The sequence below is a fragment of the Saccharomyces kudriavzevii genome (assembly GCF_947243775.1).
Source record: "Saccharomyces kudriavzevii IFO 1802 strain IFO1802 genome assembly, chromosome: 13".
Lineage (NCBI taxonomy): Eukaryota > Fungi > Ascomycota > Saccharomycetes > Saccharomycetales > Saccharomycetaceae > Saccharomyces > Saccharomyces kudriavzevii.
The window spans coordinates 158,735-179,274 of record NC_079284.1 but is presented as its reverse complement, the minus strand read 5'-3'; the positions used below and the strand labels follow the sequence as shown (position 1 = coordinate 179,274).

Genomic DNA, 20,540 nt, shown 5'->3' with positions numbered 1-20,540 from the left:
TCATACGCTAAGGGAACTTGGTGGTCTATATAGGGTCTGTTGAAGAGGAGATTGCGCACGTAAGAAAAAGGAAAAATCAAAAGTAATAAGGTAAGCAAAGTTCATGACAGAGAATAAGACGGTATTCTATTTATACGTAAATTTACTGTTTGTTTCATGATATTCGTTACACTAGCGTTCAGGCACAGGAGATGATGCTTTTATAGTGGGCAGTGGGACATATTGCTGACGTTCAACGTAAAGCCCATCTCATTATATTACATTTATGACGCTTCCAATTAGTCTATGTAATATCAGAGCGTCCATCAAAGTCGGGAAACCTTCAAACTTGAACCTTTGCATTATAAACCATGGAGTTATCCGGGGATTTTCTTTCTATTATAATGAAAATCAGAAATAGTTTGCTACAGCCGATGAATATTACCGACGATGACATTGTAACTTTGTAGATGATAGACTACCATGATTTCTTGCCCGCATCATGGCCCGAACCTATAGAAGCTTGTTGGTCGTTAGCTAGCAGGGAGTCATTCTTGCTCATACCACTGTAATAAAGGACTAGAATTGAAATTACCGCGAACCCAGCTTCACCTTCAAGTTTCGAATATCCCTTGGTCCCATGAACGTCTATGATCAAATTCTTGGTAAATATCTCGGTAGGTTTACCGCTTTCAAAGCGACATGATACGGGGACATTATCGTTAAATAATATTGCTTAAATACAAGATAATCCAGTGCAGTTTAAGGGATTCGCTGACCCAACCGGTTACCGTTCCCACCCATCTACTAACTCTTGCTCTGATGTATTATTGAACAGTCATTGCATTTATTCCGTAAAATATGAATTTGTCATGCACTGTAAAATGTCGATGGCGGGAGCAAGTGTTGTGATCAATAAATCCACATCGTTACCCATTTCATTGATGCACTTTGGTGACATGGCAGCCACCGTAGCCATACAAAGCGCCGTCTCAAGCAATTTCGGTGGAAATAATGTCAAATAGGTAACCTCAAGATATCAATTCCTTTGCTGACAAGATGTATAGCGGTAAAGGACCATGTAAAAAAATATGGTTCGTAATAGACGCTTGGCAGCAGCCCTATAAATAGATCTAGCATGATCCAGAGGCCCCATTCCACAAAAAGATACTTGAGGCTCGGATCACCTGAGAACTATCTCAAGAGAGACATAAGGACTTCGTAATGGCTAGCCGCTTCTATAGCTGCAGCTATTGTATATACAGTGGCAGGAGATGCCTATGACATAAGAATAGGAAAAGCGGGCATTGGCTAATTTCAAGCTCTGAAAATAGAATTCTCCATCTCAGAGCGGTATAAGGCTGTGGTTTGGAATTGTGACGATAGTTGGTTGAGAATAACTAACTGTCGAGTCTTGTACGCTGGTTTGCAAGGACCCAACAGTGACATGAAAGGTGTACCTAAGTGCAAGGAAAGAAAGGAATGGTCCTTCGAACATTATGGCTATAGCAAGCGTTTGAAGGTCGTCCGGGCGAGAGATCTTAGGTGATACAGAAAATGTAGGATATTATTGACATTAGAATTAAACTATTATATTGTGAGGGGAGGGAAGGAGAGGGTATAAATATATAATACAGAGTGGGACTTTGCCCGAGCTAAACAGAAACGTCGTCTGGACGCTCGTGCGATTTTCTTATAGTAAAGAAGTTGATACCTTTGGGTTGATTTTCCGTAGCAGCAGTGGCAGTGACTACGTTCGCATTGGAAGAAGGCCCCACCATGCTTGCACTTTGTTGGATGTCTTCAGGAGCGGTAGTGGTCAAGATAGGGTCCGTGGCCTGCTCCTTTTCTCTATGAAAGGGGTTCCATTTGGAGGACGTCCTGTATCTCGAATTATCGATCGAGTAAGCAGGGGCTAGTTTTGCTTTAACAAACCAGATAACAAGCAGGATAAATTCCACGATACTTAAGAAAACACTTGCCCAAGCCATACCCATCATGGAAGCACCCAATTGGGCGCTACGATGATCATCGTGGAAGGCGTTTTTGGCCATGGCAGAAGCCGCCGTTTGCAGAACAACGGCTGCCGTGTTGAAGACAAACCCGAAGGACATGAGGACGAGGACCATGTTCGAAATCGTCTTAGAACACCATGACAAAATGTAAAGAATAAAAGACACGCCTACAAAGGCCAATGCGATCCAGAAGAAGCAGAACGAAAACCTAGTCAGGTAGTAAAACGCATCTCTCTTAGAAATGAACTGCTGAGGCACATTGACGTGCGTATTGAAGTTGTCCACTGGCGAAATGGGGTAGGCAGGGGCCAAATTGTTTGTGCAAGTGTCTGAACCGTCCTTATCCTGTAAACAGGCACCCCAGAAAGTCCAACGGGTCTCATCCCCTGCATTGGGGATACCCGTCGTGTTGCCTTGCACCCAATAGAATCTGTTCACGGGATAGTGATCCGTGGCACCAGATATGATCATAAGAATCAATAGCAGGGTGTTACCTGCTAAAAACAGCAATACCAGCAAGCGCAGCGCTATGTTCCAGACCTTAACCATGGTATCGTGTAAACGTGTGTTACTGAACTTGAGTGTATGCGATTTCTACAGGGGGGGCCAAGCGAAAGACTCAGAGATGTTCCTGTGTGGGTGCTGCTCGTTTGCTGCTGTTTAAGTATCGAGGAGATGCTGAAAAATGTATCGGCGGTCCTCGAGCCCGCGTCTGCAGATGTTTACTTTTTTTCCCGAAAGGGACACTTAAGGCATACACTGGGCCTGTATTGCACTGCACGGCAGTACAGAGCGAGGAAGACGGCTTTATGCTCGAGGCTGGACCGTGTTCATACAACTGCTAATGACTTGGGCCAACGCATTACCGTTTTCTACTTGACAATTCCATCACAAATGTTTACCTAATACAGGGGTTGCCCCGCCCGTTGTCATGGCACCACACAGGGTAAGCTTTCGTACACCATGATGCACGTTCACAGCGAGGGTAACCCCAATTTTAGAAAAATACCTTTTTTCTCTCTCTGGCACTCAGCTGACTTAAATTTTTCTTTATTTTGACAAAATAAAGTAGAAGAGGAAATACAATGGGACCGCGACAGAAACAAATAAGTAGCTGTCTTTTTTTCTGGCCTGGCTGATTTTATTCATTGAGTCAAGAGTCGGGTGCGTGCGTGAAATGCTCTCATATTATGAACACAATACTGCGTTCCAAGCAAACAATTGCAACTCGGGTAGCAATGCCGCCACAACATACAGCAACAACAGCAGTAATGAGTCCATCGTAAATAAAAGAAATAATGATCATTTTGAGTTTGACACACACGCGTTCTACCAAAGACCCAAGAGAACAAAGCGAGATTCCGCGAATACAAGGTCTTCGTCTAGTGCCGGAGCCGCTAACAGTTATAATGGCAGTAGTGCTAGTGCCGCCAATAATAATAATATTCCATATCAGAAAAATACCGAGATGTCTCCCTTGCAGTCGGCCAACATGCGCCAGAGCATGGACAACCATTCACTAAGCGAGTCCGAATTTTACTCAGAAACGGAAGAATACATGATTCACGGTTATTTCGGTAGGAATAATCACGAAATAACTGGCGACGTTACTAGTGGGAGCGCCAGTGCTATTCAACACCAGTACCATTTTCTGCCCCCTCAAAATACAATTGCATCACATCTACCCAGTACCGCCATAACCACGCTAACTAGCAACAATATTGCAGACGACTACATGGATATAGACTAAATAAACAACAAAAAAAAAAAACAATTGCAAAGAACGCAAAAAAATCTATGAAAGCAATATAATATGTTACATATATATCACGACTGTTTACGTATCTCTACTGAATATATTTCTGAAGGCTAAGCGCTGTGGCTACTCTGTCATTACAATGGAACTTACCTTTGCAGTTTGCGAGCCAAGAAAAATTGAAGAATGAAAGAAAAAAAGTATCCCTCGGGGGCGATTCGAACGCCCGATCTCAAGATTTCGTGGTAATAAATTACAGTCTTGCGCCGTAAACCAACTTGGCTACCGAGGGAGGTGTAATCATGAAGGTGATGGAATATCGGGATGTCCCAGTTCAACAGGACGAGAGCATATCACAATGAACGCAATGAAACTGCTGTGTCGGAACAAGTAGGTTCATCATGCTGGAACAATAATCAACTATCCATCAATTACTGGTACAGCTGATTAATGCATTCAATCACGTAACTAGAAGATTATCGTATACGGTGTTAAGAAGATGACCAGGCCAGTGAAATAAGATTCAGAACGGTCATCGAATTCAGTGGAAGCTGAGGCGCAAGGATTGATAATGCAATAGGATCAATGAATAGCGGCGTATAAAATGAAGGAAAATAAGAATAAGATTATGTAAAAGTGTCGATTCCCTTTCGTGGATTCCTAAATCCATGAGGAGAACTTCTACTATATGTTCTACATATATAATATTGTTAACCTCACCAAAAATGGAATCCCAACAATTGTCAGAAGATTATACTGGCCAACATGTCGTCTTCCTTTTTCCCCAGTCTGTTTGGCGACCACATTCTCCTTCGCGTTCAACCTGAGGTCCTCCTTTACGCATACATCGGAAGGATCACCACCCACTCAAATCGGTGCGTTGCTTACAGGTAAGCTTTTGCAGTTTTTCCTTACCAAACTCCATTCTCCATGAGGAAGACCCTTGCGCCTGTGCTTTACAGCACTCAGCACCTTTTACTCCATTTATCCTTGGAGACCTACCCCCACGCTTTCATAAAAGGCGCTAGCATTTTTTGCCGATATCTCCTTGCCCCCCCCCCCCTCGAGAGAGAACTTCGGCCAATAATAATGTCAAAGAAGAACCGCCAAGAACTAACTGCTCTGCAGGTGTTCTCCAGTACCTGAGATTGAAGCATGAAAATATATAAGTGTCCAGGTTAGATTATATGTCTTGTGTTTCTTTCCTGCCTTTGAATCTCGTAGCTTGCATCTTACAAGGTGTTGTCCCCGTAGAGAAAAATCCAAGCGAAAATAGGTAATGTTTAAATACAAACCTCTATTGAGAATGTCGAGGTCCTCCGAGGCAGCTATGCTCAGGACGTCCAAGACTAGGTTGAACACCGTTCGCTCTTACGGTTCTGCCGTCACAAAATCCAAGTCATTCGAACAGAGTTCAAGAAAACGCACGCAGTCATGGACTGCCTTGAGCATTGGCGCAATCTTAGCTACCGCTGGCTCAATGGTGTGTCTAAACTGGTACAATGGTCAGATAGATAATGAACCTAAGCTGGACATGAATAAGCAGAAGATCTCGCCTGCAGAAGTTGCCAAACATAATAAAGCGGATGATTGTTGGGTCGTGATCAATGGTTACGTGTATGACTTGACACGATTCATGCCAAACCACCCAGGTGGGCCAGACGTTATCAAATTCAACGCCGGAAGAGACGTCACTGCCATTTTCGAGCCATTGCATGCCCCTAATGTCATCGATAAATACATTGCGCCAGAAAAAAAACTGGGTCCCCTACAAGGGTCCATGCCCCCAGAACTAGTCTGCCCACCTTATGCCCCAGGTGAAACCAAGGAGGATATTGCCAGGAAAGAGCAACTGAAATCGCTGCTGCCTCCCTTAAATAGCATTATTAATCTTTATGATTTTGAATATTTGGCTTCTCAAATTTTGACTAAGCAAGCATGGGCCTACTATTCTTCCGGTGCCAACGATGAAGTAACGCATAGAGAAAATCATAACGCGTATCATCGGATTTTCTTCAAGCCGAAGATCCTTGTCGATGTAAGCAAAGTGGATGTTTCGACCGATATGTTGGGTTCGCGAGTGGATGTCCCCTTCTACGTGTCTGCCACAGCTCTGTGTAAACTCGGGAACCCACTAGAGGGCGAGAAAGATATTGCTAGAGGTTGTGGCCAGGGTCTGACGAAAGTCCCACAAATGATATCTACTTTGGCCTCGTGCTCACCTGAGGAAATTATAGGCGCGGCACCTTCCAACAGGCAAATTCAATGGTATCAACTGTACGTCAACTCTGATAGAAAGATCACCGACGACTTGGTTAAGAATGTGGAAAAATTGGGCGTAAAGGCATTGTTTGTCACTGTGGATGCTCCAAGTTTGGGTCAAAGAGAGAAAGATATGAAATTGAAATTCTCAAACTCAAAGGCTGGTCCAAAGGCAATGAAGAAAACCAATGTAGAAGAATCTCAAGGAGCGTCGAGGGCGCTGTCCAAATTCATTGACCCTACTTTGACTTGGAAGGACATTGAAGAGTTGAAATCAAAGACCAAGCTACCTATTGTCATCAAAGGTGTTCAACGCACTGAAGATGTCATCAAAGCAGCAGAAATTGGCGTAAGTGGTGTGGTGCTATCCAATCATGGCGGTAGACAGTTAGATTTTTCAAGAGCCCCAATCGAAGTCCTGGCTGAAACGATGCCGATTCTGGAAAAACGGAACTTGAAGGGTAAATTGGAAGTCTACGTGGACGGTGGTGTCCGTCGTGGCACGGACATCTTGAAGGCATTGTGTCTAGGTGCCAAAGGTGTAGGTTTGGGTAGGCCATTCTTATATGCCAACTCATGCTATGGTCGCGATGGTGTTGAGAAGGCTATTGAGATTTTGAGGGATGAGGTCGAGATGTCCATGAGGCTTTTGGGTGTTAACAGCATTGCGGAATTGAAACCTGATCTGCTAGATTTATCGACGTTGAAGGCCAGATCAGTAGCGGTGCCAAATGATGTTCTGTATAATGAAGTTTATGAAGGTCCCACCTTGACTGAATTTGAAGATGCATGATTGTGGCCTGAATATGAGGACACTTAGGGAGTTCGCGTACGCTAGTGAACAATAATTTCATTCGTTTGAGGCATCGAAAAAAATAAAAGAAACCAGAAAAAAAACACTTATTTATTCATTTTTACTTATCTAAAACTTGTATGACTTAAATTTCATATCATCCGAAGAAACACAAAATGAGGATTCAAAATTCAAAATTTGAAACATTTCAAGTTACATGTTTTCTTTTTATACTACTCATTCATTTTTTTTGGTGTTCAGAACATTGAGCTGTTCAGAGAACCACTTGAAATATACATCATTTTGTAGATATCCGCTCTCATTAAAGACCCTGTTCGCTTCTAATTTAGCCTTCAAATTTTTCCTAGAGTCTTTCCCATTCTTCTTCTGGATGAGATCGACAAGATACAAGGGCTCATTGTTTTTGAATTTCGTTTTTACATATATCTCCTCCTTTGTATCTCTTTTCTTACCCACATAAACAGTCCCCTTTTCGATGAAACGAGAAAAGTACCAGAACATTAATGATAAAATGAAATATGCTCCCACTAAAAGCTTTTGATAAACGATGATCTCTGATCTCTCGAACTTTTTGTCCAAAAAGAAACTCAACCCAGCCATGACAGCAATGGTGTACCCTATGTACAATTTAGCATCGACCAAGGCGTATGATCTCTCATAGTTCAACCTCGCGAAAACAGAAGGTAAAGCTTCATCCAAAGCTTGGTTCAGTTCGGGGATGGAATACACATTAATAGGTTTAGCAGTACTCATGTTCGACAGATATATTTTCCTCGTAATCCCTTGCACTATCCCGCTTCTTCATGTACAATTAGTCGTCAATTTTTGTTTGCCATGATTTTGCAGAGTTTGAAAAAATCTCTAAAGGGTTTCCGCCCCATCAAGAAGGCATTTCTCTATACAATTATACTGATATTACGACAAGCTGGTGGAGAGTAGCTGTTACAAAAAACACCTGGATTGCGATACGTGCAAATGTGTCGCCATCATCTTATGGCAACCAAATTGTTCTGCTAATACTGCACAATGACTTATTCTTTTCTTCTAACTAACCCTAATGTGAAAAAGTCTTTGCCGTGGCACTTTCGTTCCTTTTTTTTTTTAGCTCTTCGAGATGCTGAAAAAAAAAACAAAAAAAACTTCCACTCTGGAGAAGTCATATAAATATCCAGTTGAGAATCCATCCGGTCCAGACTATACTGGCTCATCGCAATTTTTCTTTTCTATTTCTCATATTCTTGGGCTTAAAATTTTGTATGAAAAAATGGTGGCTTTTACATTTTCTCTGGTCTTCTTTGCTGTTTGAACCAAAGGATCTTGGACCAATTTCCATAGCTTTACCAAACCCTAACAAAACATTTTTGCAATGACTGCTGCTTTATTGGATCACAAAAAGGCTTTAGAACATTTAAAGACTTACAGTTCCAAAGATGGTCTTTCTGTCCAGGAATTGATGGATTCCTCGATTAGAGGTGGTCTAACCTACAATGATTTCCTAGTTTTACCAGGTTTGGTAGACTTCCCATCTTCTGCTGTCAGTTTACAAACCAAATTGACCAAGAAGATCACTTTGAACACCCCATTTGTCTCTTCTCCCATGGACACAGTCACTGAAGCAGATATGGCTATCTATATGGCTTTGTTGGGTGGTATAGGTTTCATTCATCACAACTGTACTCCAAAGGAACAGGCTTCCATGGTTAAGAAAGTTAAGATGTTTGAAAACGGTTTCATCAATTCTCCAATTGTCATTTCACCAACTACCACTGTTGGTGAGGTTAAAGCCATGAAGAGAAAGTTCGGTTTCTCTGGTTTTCCAGTTACTGGTATGTTTTTTTTTCCCTACAATTTTACAGTGGTTCCCAATATCCGTTTCTTCAATGAGGTGTCCCTTTTAGTTCGATCATAGTTCCTCCTTCAGGCGTGAAAAAAATTTAATATGATGATCAATTTTCTTATATCAATAACTTTCGTTCTACTGACTGTGATCAAACGATCTTGTAGAGACCTTTTACCCTGAATTAAATCATTTCACATCTTTTTGGAAGATCCATCATGTCCGACTAATAAGAATGCACTGCATATGAGGAATTCAATTAGTTCGCAAGCTTATTTTACTAACATCGATATGTAATTTTTTTTCTTCTTTTCTTTCCAGTTGAAGATTTCTTCAATCTGCATAAAAATGAAAAGAATGAGGAAATAAATACTGGCATTTGAATTTAGAAAATGGTAAATGTCCAGGTAAATTAATTGGGTTGGTCACATCCCGTGATATTCAATTTTTGGAAGATGAAACATTAACCGTTTCCGAAGTTATGACCAAAAACCCAGTTACTGGTATCAAAGGTATTACTTTGAAAGAAGGTAATGAAATTCTAAAACAAACTAAAACGGGCAAATTGCTAATCGTTGACGAAGAGGGCAACTTGGTTTCCATGTTGTCAAGAGCAGATTTGATGAAGAATCAAAATTACCCGCTGGCCTCCAAGAGTGCAACCACAAAGCAACTGCTATGTGGTGCTGCCATTGGTACTATCGATGCTGATAAGGAAAGACTAAGTTTACTAGTTGAGGCTGGTTTGGATGTCGTTATCTTGGACTCATCTCAAGGTAACTCTGTGTTCCAATTGAACATGATCAGATGGATTAAAGAAACCTACCCAGGTTTGGAAATCATTGCTGGTAATGTTGCCGACAGAGAACAAGCTGCTAACTTGATTGCTGCTGGTGCCGATGGTTTGAGAATTGGTATGGGTTCTGGTTCCATTTGTATAACTCAAGAAGTTATGGCCTGCGGTAGACCACAAGGTACTGCTGTTTACAACGTTTGTGAATTTGCAAACCAATTCGGCGTTCCATGTATGGCTGATGGTGGTGTTCAAAACATAGGTCACATCACCAAGGCTTTGGCTCTTGGTTCCTCCACCGTTATGATGGGTGGTATGTTAGCTGGTACTACCGAATCACCAGGAGAATACTTCTTCAAAGATGGTAAACGATTGAAGGTTTACCGTGGTATGGGGTCTATCGATGCTATGCAAAAGACCGGTAACAAGGGTAATGCCTCCACCTCTCGTTATTTCTCTGAATCTGACAGTGTCTTGGTTGCACAAGGTGTTTCTGGTGCTGTTATTGATAAGGGATCCGTCAAGAAGTTTGTTCCATACTTGTACAATGGTTTGCAACATTCTTGTCAGGATATTGGTTACGGTTCATTGGACCTGTTAAAAGAGAACGTCCAAAAGGGTGAAGTCAGATTTGAATTTAGAACCGCTTCTGCTCAATTAGAAGGTGGCGTTCATAACTTGCACTCATATGAAAAACGTTTACACAATTGAGTGAACATTCTTAGAAAATAAAAGTTTATTTTTGCATATTTAGATACTTTCATATAATTAAAAAAAAAATATAGAACTAATGAATGCGGTATGGCTCAGTACCCGCTAGGGAGGCGCCGGTATCCTAATTAGATGATAGTGTTAATTTCTTATACAGTAAAGTACGTATATGGAAAATATTGTTTCGTTCTACTTATCATCTTTCGTTGCATCATGTTGATGTACCTTTTCCCAAACTTTTTCGTAATACTTCTTATTTTCATTTTTCAGTTCATCCAATGAAGGCGGTAATTTTTCATTGATTAAATCATGCTTTCTTGCTCTTTCAAAAGTGGATAAGGCCTCGTCTAAACCTTCTACGCCATTAGACAGAGCACCACGTGGCAATACCCCTGAATTGTGGTCTTTCAAGAACTGGACTTTATCGTTTTCCTCCCTGAGAACAGAATACATTCTGGAAACTTTGGCAACGGCCAAGATTTTATTTCTTAGGGCTTTCCTTCGATATTCGTTATCTAAGATAGAAGTATGCTTGGGGGGAGTCGATGCGGCAGTCTGTGGAGCCCCCTTCGATTTGCTTATCTGCGGCAATTTTTTATCAGTACCGACTAATTCTTCAATCACGGGGGTTTCGACTTCCAGTTCATCTTCAGTACAGATGTTCAGGATTGCAACTAGCATTTCTGTAACCTTTTCGCCAACAAATGGCAGGGACCACGTGAACACGTCCATGAAATCTGGCAACCAATAAGGATGCGGAGTCATGTTGAACTGTCTAATGTTCATAACATTGTTCTCATATTTCAGTATAGCTGCCTTATTGTTGTAGGTGTCCAAGTAGTTTGGAGCGCTGAAAAGGGTCAAAAGAGAAGGGAAGCCCAAAGTCTTGGTATTCTTGTACATTCTATATCCGGCGTCTTGAGCCTCGTGCGCCCTGATGATGGATAATAGACCGGTTTCTTGTAGGAAATGACATGCAGCGCGATACGTGAAGGCATACGAACAGCCTCTCACCGAGTTTGGAACAAACATGTCCCTTGGAGGGGCCATCTTACCGTGGTGAGGGACCATTGTCTTGGAGTTCACAATATCTTCCTCGGTCAGGTCTTTATCCATAACTTCGTCGTACTCTTCAATCGGGTCAGCCCACAACAGATCACACATCAGTCCATGCGAAGGAATCTCTCTAAACCTGTTCAAGTTGTTGATATCTTGTAGAGAGTTTAACTCAGGGGAGATACCACCGTGAACACAGAGATACTGTCCATTCATCAGTGCTGCTAAAGGTAGGTTGTTGAACGATTCGCAGCATTTTTCGTAGATATCTAGATTATATTTGTGCAGCATTTCATTCTTGAAGGTGAAATACGAAGTCAAATGTTTACATTCATGGTTCCCTCTTAGTAGCCAAAAATGGTCGTTAAAGTTCAATTTCAAAGAATATAAGTAAATAAGACATTCAAACGAAAAGGATCCTCTATCAACGTAATCTCCTAAGAACAGATACGATGTCGTGACCGGGTCACCGCCGACTTCGAACAACTTCAGAAGATCGAAGAACTGGCCATGAATGTCACCACAGACCGTGATTGGGGCTGGGACGGATATAAGGTTGGGTTCTTTACTGAAGAGTTCTGTAGCGAGGGTGATGATCTTGGCCGCTTGCGCGATGGACAGTTTGCCCTCGCGCTTGAAGTGGTCTTTTAGGAATTCGTGGCGAGGTATCCCATCCGGTTGGAACAGCTCTTCATCCGTCGGGATATGCGACGTGATGGCGGGGACCTTACTCATTATTCTGCGGTCTGTCGATACGGTTCTTCCGTCATCAAGGGTGTACTGCGTGAGGTCTCTGGAAGCTTGTGTGGAGGCAGTAGTAGCATTAGCAGCAGTAGCAGCAGCAGCAGCAGTAGCAGCGGTAGACTTGGACTCTATGGAGGTTGCGGATGATTCCGGACGTTCTATTTTATTTTCTATAATTTTAATAGCGGCGTTTATTTGCTCAGTATTTCTTATAGCGTCTAAAGACATTGCGGGTTCGAGGACGAGCACAGAACCTTTTGCGGACTTTTAAAAGATGACAAGACTTTATTTTGCTTTTTACCGAAGCAATTGGGTTGGTGATCTTATGAGAAAAGCTGTTTTTCCAAAAAGAAAATAGGAGTCTTGATTGAATGTATTTTTGGACATTTTCTCTTTTGTCTTTGTTCAAAAATTTCTCGGACCGAAAAAGTATCAATTAAGAAAGGGAGGTAGGTAGAATTGGCGCTAACAAAAAAAAAAAACTGGGCTAGCCTTAGTAAAACGAATAATAGAGTATCTTTATAACGATAGAGAAATACGTAAAAGAGCATATATGTAATATGTATATAAGGGAAAATGCACGAGGAAAAACGATTTAAGAATGACAACAACAGTAGTGGGGGACGGTCCCTGTAGAGGAGGGGGTATCTGAGGACAGGAAAGAACAGAACTAGCGGGCAAAAATGACATTAAAAGTCCATTTCTTCGACCTTACCCTGATTGAACATAGACTTGAGTTCACCGGACCCAAACTTGTTGTTGTTCATGTCATGGTCGATGGAGTTAAGTCTTTCTTCCAAATCCTTTTCCCACATTTCCAGCGAGGAGGCAGAAGCAGAAGCGGAGCTACTCGTGGAGCTCTGAGAAGACAACATAGGGGCCTCAGCCATGGGTGGCAAGGGCACTCTTCTGAATTCCGCCATAGTCACGGTACGCAAGGTGGAAGGTGCTTGTTCTTGGGAGCGACGTTGAGCGTAAAAACGGTCTTGAGAGTTTTGCATAGTGGAGGGTTAGGCAGTTTAAAATGTGTTAGTCAAACTTCAAGATCAGGAGAAAACAAAATTGCAGTTAAAATGAGATTGATGAGGAGGGGAAGTTGAAAAAAACAGAACTCCTTTTATACCCGCTGAGGCGAAGTCGGACGAAACGGGCGATAGTCGAAAAAGGCAACAGCGTGTTCTTCTATTTCCTTTTTGGGACGGATGACTTCCCGAAGCGGTGACCGCGGCGGGTACTCCAGCCCGTTTGGGCTCAGTGGAAACGAAAAAAAAAGTTTTCGATTGTAGTTGGCGGAAAATGTTGATTATTCGTATGTACGAGGACTAAATATAAAAAAACGTATTTATCATGTTCTAATGTGTTCTATTCTATTGTTCTTTTTTCCAATCACTAGCCTAAAAAAAACTGGAGAGCAGGTCCTTAATTCGCAGACTTCTTGCCAATGTCAGAAAGGCCACCACGACGTTCCACGGCAATGATGTTGGCGGAGGGAACATGGCCCTTAGGTAGTAGGTAGCCGGTCTTGACGCTGCTGTTGACACGGTTGCTCATCGAGCAGAGGGTGTCTTGCAGGATGACTTCGTCAAGGAAGAATTGTTTTGGGTTGAGGCCTTGGTCCATAGTCATTTTGATTTTTTTGTTGCTGGTGTGAATTGTAGTTATATATATATAGATATATGTTTTTTTATTATGCTAAAGAAGAGGAAGGGAGGAAGAAGAAGGAGAGTATCCAAAAGACAATAGGAAACGCCAAAAGGCATGGCCTTTTATATGTTGGGAAGCAGTTGCCTTCGTATCTCGTATCTCGTTTCCACGGCAACGAAATACGAAGGCAACCTTTGTGCCCTGTCGGCCCTAACGTTTTGATCAGAGCTCTGTTGGAATGCCTTCTTACCGAATTACGAGCCCTATAATAAAGTGCCTCTTAGCCCTTTGGAAAAATCCCGTTTCTTCTGAGAACCCCGTTCTTTTTTTTTTTCCCAAGTTTACAAGGAAGGATCTTGGAAAATCTTGGAATATTGACACTTTTCTCGAAAGTTTACAGGGATGATAAAGACCACAGAACTCTATAAAGAATAACAATCAAGAAAATAATTAGAAGGCCCCGGCTCTAGTTTTTTCCGCGAGCGATCAATGAATTGCACTACGAACAACACCAACGCTACCGGTCGAAACACGAACAATCTTGGCGCCAGTATTAATTCCAGTAATGCCACTTCTTATAGATTCCAGACATGTCTAGCCGATCAGATCGTTTCTGGGGCGCAGACGTGGTCACTTTCATCCCTGTTTAACCTCTCGTGGGTAGTGTCCTACTTCATCATGGGTAGTTCCCGCCTGGTGCTCAGGTGCGCATGGTATCTGGCAACTTTATCGCTTTTTAGGATTCCCAAATGGGTCTTCTTCAAGTTTCACCGCGTCCATTTCACGCTCTCCTTCTGGCTGATCTTGTTTGCTCTAGCTGTCGTCACCTTTGTGACCTACACCATTATGAAGGAGAGAATCCTTTCTCAGTACAAGAAACTCACTCCGGAGTTCTTGCCGCTGGACAATACAGGGAAATCCGGCTCCAGCGCCAGCATCGCCGCATCTTCCACCCAATCGGTCAACCCGTCGTCTGCCACAGGATCTCCTCCCACGGCTCCAAGCTCGACTAATAACTCGAAAAAGAATCCATTGAAAGATGGCAACGAAAACGAAACATTTCTCTCGTCCTACCTTGACCAATTTTTAAGTGCCATCAAAATATTTGGCTACCTGGAAAAACCGGTCTTCCATGACTTGACTAAGAATATGAAAACCCAAAAAATGGACGAAGGCGAGATTTTGCTGTTGGACAGTACCATTGGGTTTGCAATCGTCGTCGAAGGTACTTTGCAATTATATCACGAGGTAGACCGTTCGGAAAAGGACCATGACGACGAAACTGACCATAGTGACACAGATGGTTTTGAGGATGAAGAGGAGGAGGAGGAGGAGGAGGAGGATGATGATGATCACGACACCAGGTCCTGTTCTTCCAACCCCATTGATGAGGAAGATGAATCCGTGGGTTACATTCGCTTGAAAAATGGACTGGGAAAATTTCAGCTCTTGAACACAGTCAAGTCAGGGAACCCACTGACCTCCCTCGTGAGCATTCTAAATCTTTTCACGGATTCAATGTCCCCAGATAACAACAACAATAATAACCTTCCCTCCGAGTTATCCTCGCCAGTAGACGCCACCGTTTCCGCCAGCAACTTATTCTATTCGTCAGAGCAGGACTTTTCGACCACGAATTCCCCTGCAAACTCTAGTAATGGCTCTCCAGCTTTCCCCTCTTCCATGCCTAAACTAGTCGCTCGTGCTGCCACTGACTGTACAATAGGTATTATACCACCACAGTCGTTCGCCAAATTGACCGCAAAATACCCGCGGTCTGCCTCTCATATCATCCAGATGGTACTCACCAAACTTTACCATGTTACCTTCCAAACTGCTCATGACTATTTGGGCTTGACGAAGGAAATTATGGATATCGAGGTCCTACTGAATAAATCCATCGTCTACGAGTTGCCGTACTATCTGAAAGAGGCTGTCATCCGCAAGTTTAAGAATGCAGATAAGACTGATGGGTCATCTGACTTGGCATCACAGGCTAAAAAGAATAAAGTTTCCTCCGAGTTGAAGAAACCATCTAAAGCAAAGCCCACGGATGATATTATACAATCACTTAAAATCGCCAACGCCAACGCCAGTGCAAGTTCAAGCTCCCTTTTACTGAAACCAGAGTTCATCCACCATCCAAGTTCGAGACACGTTGTACTGGGTTCAAGAGACCAATTCAATCCTGGCGATTTATTGTCTAATGTCCCATTATCTAGAACCATTGCTATGATGTCACCTAATCCAATCCATAATAGCAACCGCCCTAAACTAAGTGGTATTAATACGTCTACGTCAAATCACAACAAAATATCTTCCAGAAGTAGCAGTAACAACGCCTCCATTCACTCAAAAAAATATTCCTCTTTGTCCCCTGAATTGCGTAACGCACAACTTAATTCAACCCCTTTGGCCATGGATAATGCTACTCCAAATGACCGTATGCGCCAGAGCCCGGTCCATTCGAGAGGGCGTCTCTCTCCAGGACCTAATTTATTACCAACAACATCCTTCTCCGCTGCTCAAGAGGAAACCGAGGACTCTGCTCTAAGAATGGCTTTGGTGGAGGCAATGTTAACATATTTGGGTGTAGACAAAAGCAATATGTCCACCTCTTCTTCTTCGACGGCAAATTTGTCCTCTTCGAATTCTCCTCAATTTGATGGTTCATACAGTCGCCGTCCAAGTGATGCAAGCTTCTTAATGAATCCTAACTATACACCATCTGACGTTTCTGTAGCTTCGTCATTTGCATCACCAAAAACCCAACCGACAATGTTGAGAATCTTGCCAAAGGAATACACCATTTCCTCTAACAAAAGGCATGTCAATAATAAAAACTTTAATAAGAAAAGAGCTAGAACCTACAAAGAGGAGTTGACACCAAATTTGGACTTCGAAGATGTTAAAAAAGACTTTGCACAAGGCATCCAACTAAAATATTTCAAAAAAGGCTCCACCATAGTCGAACAGAACGCTCGTGGTAAAGGTCTGTTCTACATCATTTCTGGTAAAGTAAACGTAACGACAAATTTTTCCTCATCCGTAGTATCCACAATGTCTAAACCTGAACAGGGTTCATCAACTCCACGCAAGGGTGAAAAATCACATCATTCGCAGCATTTTTTATATTCTGTAGGTTCTGGTGGCATTGTGGGTTATTTATCCTCTTTGATTGGCTACAAATCGTTTGTAAATCTCGTTGCTAAGACTGATGTTTACGCTGGTTTCTTATCCAGTGAAACTTTGGAAAGACTGTTTGATAAATATTTTTTAATTTATTTGCGGATTTCTGATTCGCTAACTAAATTGCTATCTTCAAGGCTATTAAAGTTAGACCATGCTTTGGAGTGGGTCCATTTAAGAGCATCTGAAACTCTCTTCTCGCAGGGTGACTCGGCTAATGGTATTTATGTTGTTCTTAATGGTAGATTAAGGCAACTACAACAACAGTCGTCATCCAACTCTAATACACTTCCCGAAGATGTTGAGACTCAAAATATCATTATAGGAGAATTAGCCCAGGGCGAAAGTTTTGGCGAGGTTGAAGTTCTTACTGCTATGAATAGATACTCTACAATAGTGGCCGTGAGAGATTCTGAATTAGCGAGAATTCCAAGGACTCTATTTGAGTTGCTAGCTCTTGAACATCCATCTATCATGATTAGAGTTTCAAGATTAGTCGCCAAGAAAATTGTTGGAGATGGAACTGTACCAGCATTAACAGGCGATCCATTATCTATAAAAGAAAATGACTTCAGTTCTCTAATTCCCCCAACTAAGGCGTCTTATTCTAGCTCATTAAGCCATAAACCTCAAAACATTACCTCCGGTACGATCACTTTTAGAACCATCACCATCTTACCAATTACCAGTGGGCTACCTGTGGAAGCTTTTGCTATGAAATTAGTCCAAGCCTTTAAACAAGTCGGAAGAACTACCATTGGATTAAATCAAAGAACCACCTTGACACACTTGGGCCGTCATGCATTTGACAGGTTGTCCAAACTAAAACAAAGTGGTTACTTCGCTGAATTGGAGGAAATGTATCAAACTGTTGTTTATATATCAGATACACCAGTTAAATCTAATTGGACAAGAACCTGCATCGCACAAGGTGATTGTATTCTTTTACTAGCAGATGCTAGATCCCCATCGGCCAATATCGGAGAATATGAAAAGCTATTATTGAATTCAAAGACAACTGCCAGAACCGAGTTAATTCTTCTACATCCTGAAAGATATGTAGAACCAGGATTGACTCATAAATGGTTACGCTATAGACCATGGGTTCATTCCCATCATCATATCCAATTTAGTTTAACAGGACCAGCCTTGATGAACGAAGGCAAAATGCATGTCTTGAATAATGGTGCGTTGGCACTGATGGATAAATTAATTCAAACAGAATTCAGTAGAAAAACTCAACTGAACATATCAAAATTACTACCAGATTCGATCAAAAATACGGTAGAGAATTTTTCCTCAAGATTTATGAAAAGTAAAAGACAATATTACACGCCAGTACATAGGCACAAAAATGATTTTCTAAGGTTAGCTAGAATTCTTTCCGGCCAAGCTATCGGACTTGTTCTTGGTGGTGGAGGTGCTAGAGGTATTAGCCACTTAGGTGTCATCCAGGCTATTGAGGAGCAAGGTATTCCTGTTGACGTTATTGGCGGTACATCTATTGGGTCTTTTGTTGGGGGATTGTATGCAAAAGATTATGATTTGGTGCCAATTTATGGTCGCGTGAAGAAGTTTGCTGGTCGAATTTCCTCTATATGGAGAATGTTAACGGACCTCACCTGGCCTGTTACTTCTTATACTACTGGTCACGAATTCAATAGGGGTATTTGGAAAACTTTCGGAGATACAAGAATTGAAGATTTTTGGATTCAATACTATTGTAATTCTACTAATATTACCGATTCGGTTCAAGAGATACATTCCTTTGGGTATGCTTGGAGATACATCAGAGCTTCAATGTCCCTTGCTGGTCTTTTACCCCCTTTAGAAGAGAACGGCTCTATGTTGCTTGATGGTGGATATGTTGATAATTTACCCGTTACTGAAATGAGAGCACGTGGTTGTCAAACTATATTTGCAGTCGATGTAGGTTCTGCTGATGATAGAACACCTATGGAGTATGGTGATTCCTTGAATGGGTTTTGGATCATTTTCAATAGGTGGAATCCATTCTCTTCTCATCCGAATATACCCAATATGGCTGAAATCCAAGTAAGATTGGGTTATGTTGCATCGGTGAATGCTTTAGAAAAGGCGAAGAATACACCAGGTGTTGTTTACGTCAGACCACCTATTGAAGAATATGCGACCTTGGACTTCAGTAAATTCGAAGAGATTTATCATGTGGGTGTAGACTACGGACGTGTGTTTTTGCAGGGGTTGATTGATGACGATAAGATGCCATACATTCCAGGTTCGCAAGAAAGCACTTTGAATTCTGAAGTTCCTGAGTTTTTACTGCATAGAAGAAATAGTGTTTGATAGATCCGGTTTTTCAAGACTTTTGATCTATACTGTCCTTATAGATGGATTTGAGTATTGCATTGCTTTCTACTGTATCTTTATCGTTTTATATATGAATGTTTTTATACTGTATATACAAAGTCATATTTCAGCTTTTACCTCATAGTTTCCTTCCAAGAATACGTATCATATCATCAGTGGCATAATTTATTCGGCACTGCTTGCTGCCAACTTTTTAGCTAATCGATCTTAGCTTCCTTAATATGCACCTTAGCCAGCTCTACTTTCAAAGCCATTTGTTTTGTGGCAATTTGCTCGACTTCTTTCACTATACTCCATTTCCTTTTCTTTACTTCACCACTTGTAGTACTACCACTAGTGGCTCCGACCTCCTTGGAGAATAAAATGCCTTGTGCCCAACCAGCATGCGATCCCCATCTCTCCAAAAACACCAACCTAATATGATCGAGCTCTAAATTGATTTTTTTTCTTGTGATTGGCAGGTCGTTGTATTTTGCTCTCAACTCTCTGATATGGTTCTTGTTCGCAGATATTTGGTAATCCCTCTTCGCGATTCTACTTACATGGACATCAACAGGTACAATACCATCCATATGTAAACCCATTAGACAAACGCAATCTGCAACTTTAGGGCCCACGCCATTGTAAGACATCAGGTGCTCTCTAACATCTTCATATTGTGCGTCTTTGCATATACGTTGAAGATACTCGGTGTCTCCAGCAATATTAGAGTCAGCTTTGTCCTTCTTCAACTTCTTCGCAGTTTCGATAATGTACTTAGCCCTATATCCAAAGCCTAGTTCACGTAAGCTAGTTTCAGTTCCCCTGGAAGCTAGCTCTTCACTTGTCGGGAAGGAGTGGTAAGTGACACCATCAATTGTTGTGATCAGATTCCCGAAGTTAGAGCTAAGGCTGTTGCACATTCTCGTGATCCTTGAAATGTTGTTATTACTTGAGCAAATGAAGGAAATTAGCGTCTCCCATGGTTCCTGAGCCAAAATACGAATACCTTGTGGAGACAGTTTTGCAAATGTTTTATCATTTGGAATCCATACATTATCAAATAAGTGTTTCAGTGACACGTCCAATCTAAAATACTCTGTTAGATGTGTTTTTAACGCGTCTTGACCGCCATAATCACCAATAGCAGCAAATTCTATGAGATTTTTATCTCCATTTTGTCTCAAAATCACCACTGAATAGTTTTCACGTTTGCCTACTTTCATTGTAGTGCTGTACTGATTTAGCTTCTCGTCCCAAATCCATCGGAAAGATTGACCAGCCTGCAGCACGTTCGCCAAACAAAGCTCACTTTTATTAACAGTAAGCACGCCAAATTTATAAGACATCTAGAATGTACGGAAGGTCACAATTGCAAGTTCAAGGTGTCTCGATTTTTTCTCTTTTCTTTA

The 20,540-nt window shown here is 41.7% G+C and overlaps 10 protein-coding genes and 1 non-coding gene across 11 annotated transcripts; 4 read left to right on the top strand and 7 right to left on the bottom strand.

Moving 5' to 3' along the window:
* Window positions 1-1,634: 1,634 nt before the first annotated feature.
* Window positions 1,635-2,543, bottom strand: SUR7 (Sur7p; the record flags this gene model as incomplete). Its single annotated transcript, XM_056230182.1, has 1 exon — window positions 1,635-2,543. The coding sequence occupies one exon, from the start codon at window positions 2,541-2,543 to the stop codon at window positions 1,635-1,637; it is 909 nt and encodes a 302-aa protein (XP_056084126.1).
* Window positions 2,544-3,171: 628 nt separating this feature from the next.
* SKDI13G0890 (uncharacterized protein) lies at window positions 3,172-3,744 on the top strand (the record flags this gene model as incomplete). Its single annotated transcript, XM_056230180.1, has 1 exon — window positions 3,172-3,744. One exon carries the CDS (start codon window positions 3,172-3,174, stop codon window positions 3,742-3,744), a length of 573 nt encoding a protein of 190 aa, XP_056084125.1.
* A 209-nt stretch (window positions 3,745-3,953) lies between these two features.
* Skdi_13.trna2Y lies at window positions 3,954-4,042 on the bottom strand. The gene is given in 2 exon segments: window positions 3,954-3,989; window positions 4,004-4,042. It is a non-coding gene; the product is annotated as a tRNA-Tyr (tRNA).
* Window positions 4,043-5,029: 987 nt separating this feature from the next.
* Window positions 5,030-6,805, top strand: CYB2 (L-lactate dehydrogenase (cytochrome); the record flags this gene model as incomplete). The annotated part of the gene is made up of 1 exon (XM_056230179.1): window positions 5,030-6,805. The coding sequence occupies one exon, from the start codon at window positions 5,030-5,032 to the stop codon at window positions 6,803-6,805; it is 1,776 nt and encodes a 591-aa protein (XP_056084124.1).
* A 237-nt stretch (window positions 6,806-7,042) lies between these two features.
* Window positions 7,043-7,579, bottom strand: SPC2 (signal peptidase complex subunit SPC2; the record flags this gene model as incomplete). The annotated part of the gene is made up of 1 exon (XM_056230178.1): window positions 7,043-7,579. One exon carries the CDS (start codon window positions 7,577-7,579, stop codon window positions 7,043-7,045), a length of 537 nt encoding a protein of 178 aa, XP_056084123.1.
* Window positions 7,580-8,192: 613 nt separating this feature from the next.
* Window positions 8,193-10,167, top strand: IMD4 (IMP dehydrogenase IMD4; the record flags this gene model as incomplete). Its single annotated transcript, XM_056230177.1, has 2 exons — window positions 8,193-8,652; window positions 9,053-10,167. The coding sequence occupies 2 exons, from the start codon at window positions 8,193-8,195 to the stop codon at window positions 10,165-10,167; spliced, it is 1,575 nt and encodes a 524-aa protein (XP_056084122.1).
* Window positions 10,168-10,356: 189 nt separating this feature from the next.
* Window positions 10,357-12,195, bottom strand: CMP2 (calcineurin catalytic subunit A; the record flags this gene model as incomplete). The annotated part of the gene is made up of 1 exon (XM_056230176.1): window positions 10,357-12,195. The coding sequence occupies one exon, from the start codon at window positions 12,193-12,195 to the stop codon at window positions 10,357-10,359; it is 1,839 nt and encodes a 612-aa protein (XP_056084121.1).
* Window positions 12,196-12,656: 461 nt separating this feature from the next.
* SML1 (ribonucleotide reductase inhibiting protein SML1) lies at window positions 12,657-12,968 on the bottom strand (the record flags this gene model as incomplete). Its single annotated transcript, XM_056230175.1, has 1 exon — window positions 12,657-12,968. One exon carries the CDS (start codon window positions 12,966-12,968, stop codon window positions 12,657-12,659), a length of 312 nt encoding a protein of 103 aa, XP_056084120.1.
* A 418-nt stretch (window positions 12,969-13,386) lies between these two features.
* Window positions 13,387-13,593, bottom strand: HUG1 (Hug1p; the record flags this gene model as incomplete). The annotated part of the gene is made up of 1 exon (XM_056230174.1): window positions 13,387-13,593. The coding sequence occupies one exon, from the start codon at window positions 13,591-13,593 to the stop codon at window positions 13,387-13,389; it is 207 nt and encodes a 68-aa protein (XP_056084119.1).
* A 507-nt stretch (window positions 13,594-14,100) lies between these two features.
* NTE1 (lysophospholipase) lies at window positions 14,101-19,125 on the top strand (the record flags this gene model as incomplete). Its single annotated transcript, XM_056230173.1, has 1 exon — window positions 14,101-19,125. The coding sequence occupies one exon, from the start codon at window positions 14,101-14,103 to the stop codon at window positions 19,123-19,125; it is 5,025 nt and encodes a 1,674-aa protein (XP_056084118.1).
* Window positions 19,126-19,346: 221 nt separating this feature from the next.
* On the bottom strand, window positions 19,347-20,477 carry OGG1 (8-oxoguanine glycosylase OGG1; the record flags this gene model as incomplete). The annotated part of the gene is made up of 1 exon (XM_056230172.1): window positions 19,347-20,477. The coding sequence occupies one exon, from the start codon at window positions 20,475-20,477 to the stop codon at window positions 19,347-19,349; it is 1,131 nt and encodes a 376-aa protein (XP_056084117.1).
* Window positions 20,478-20,540: the final 63 nt, after the last annotated feature.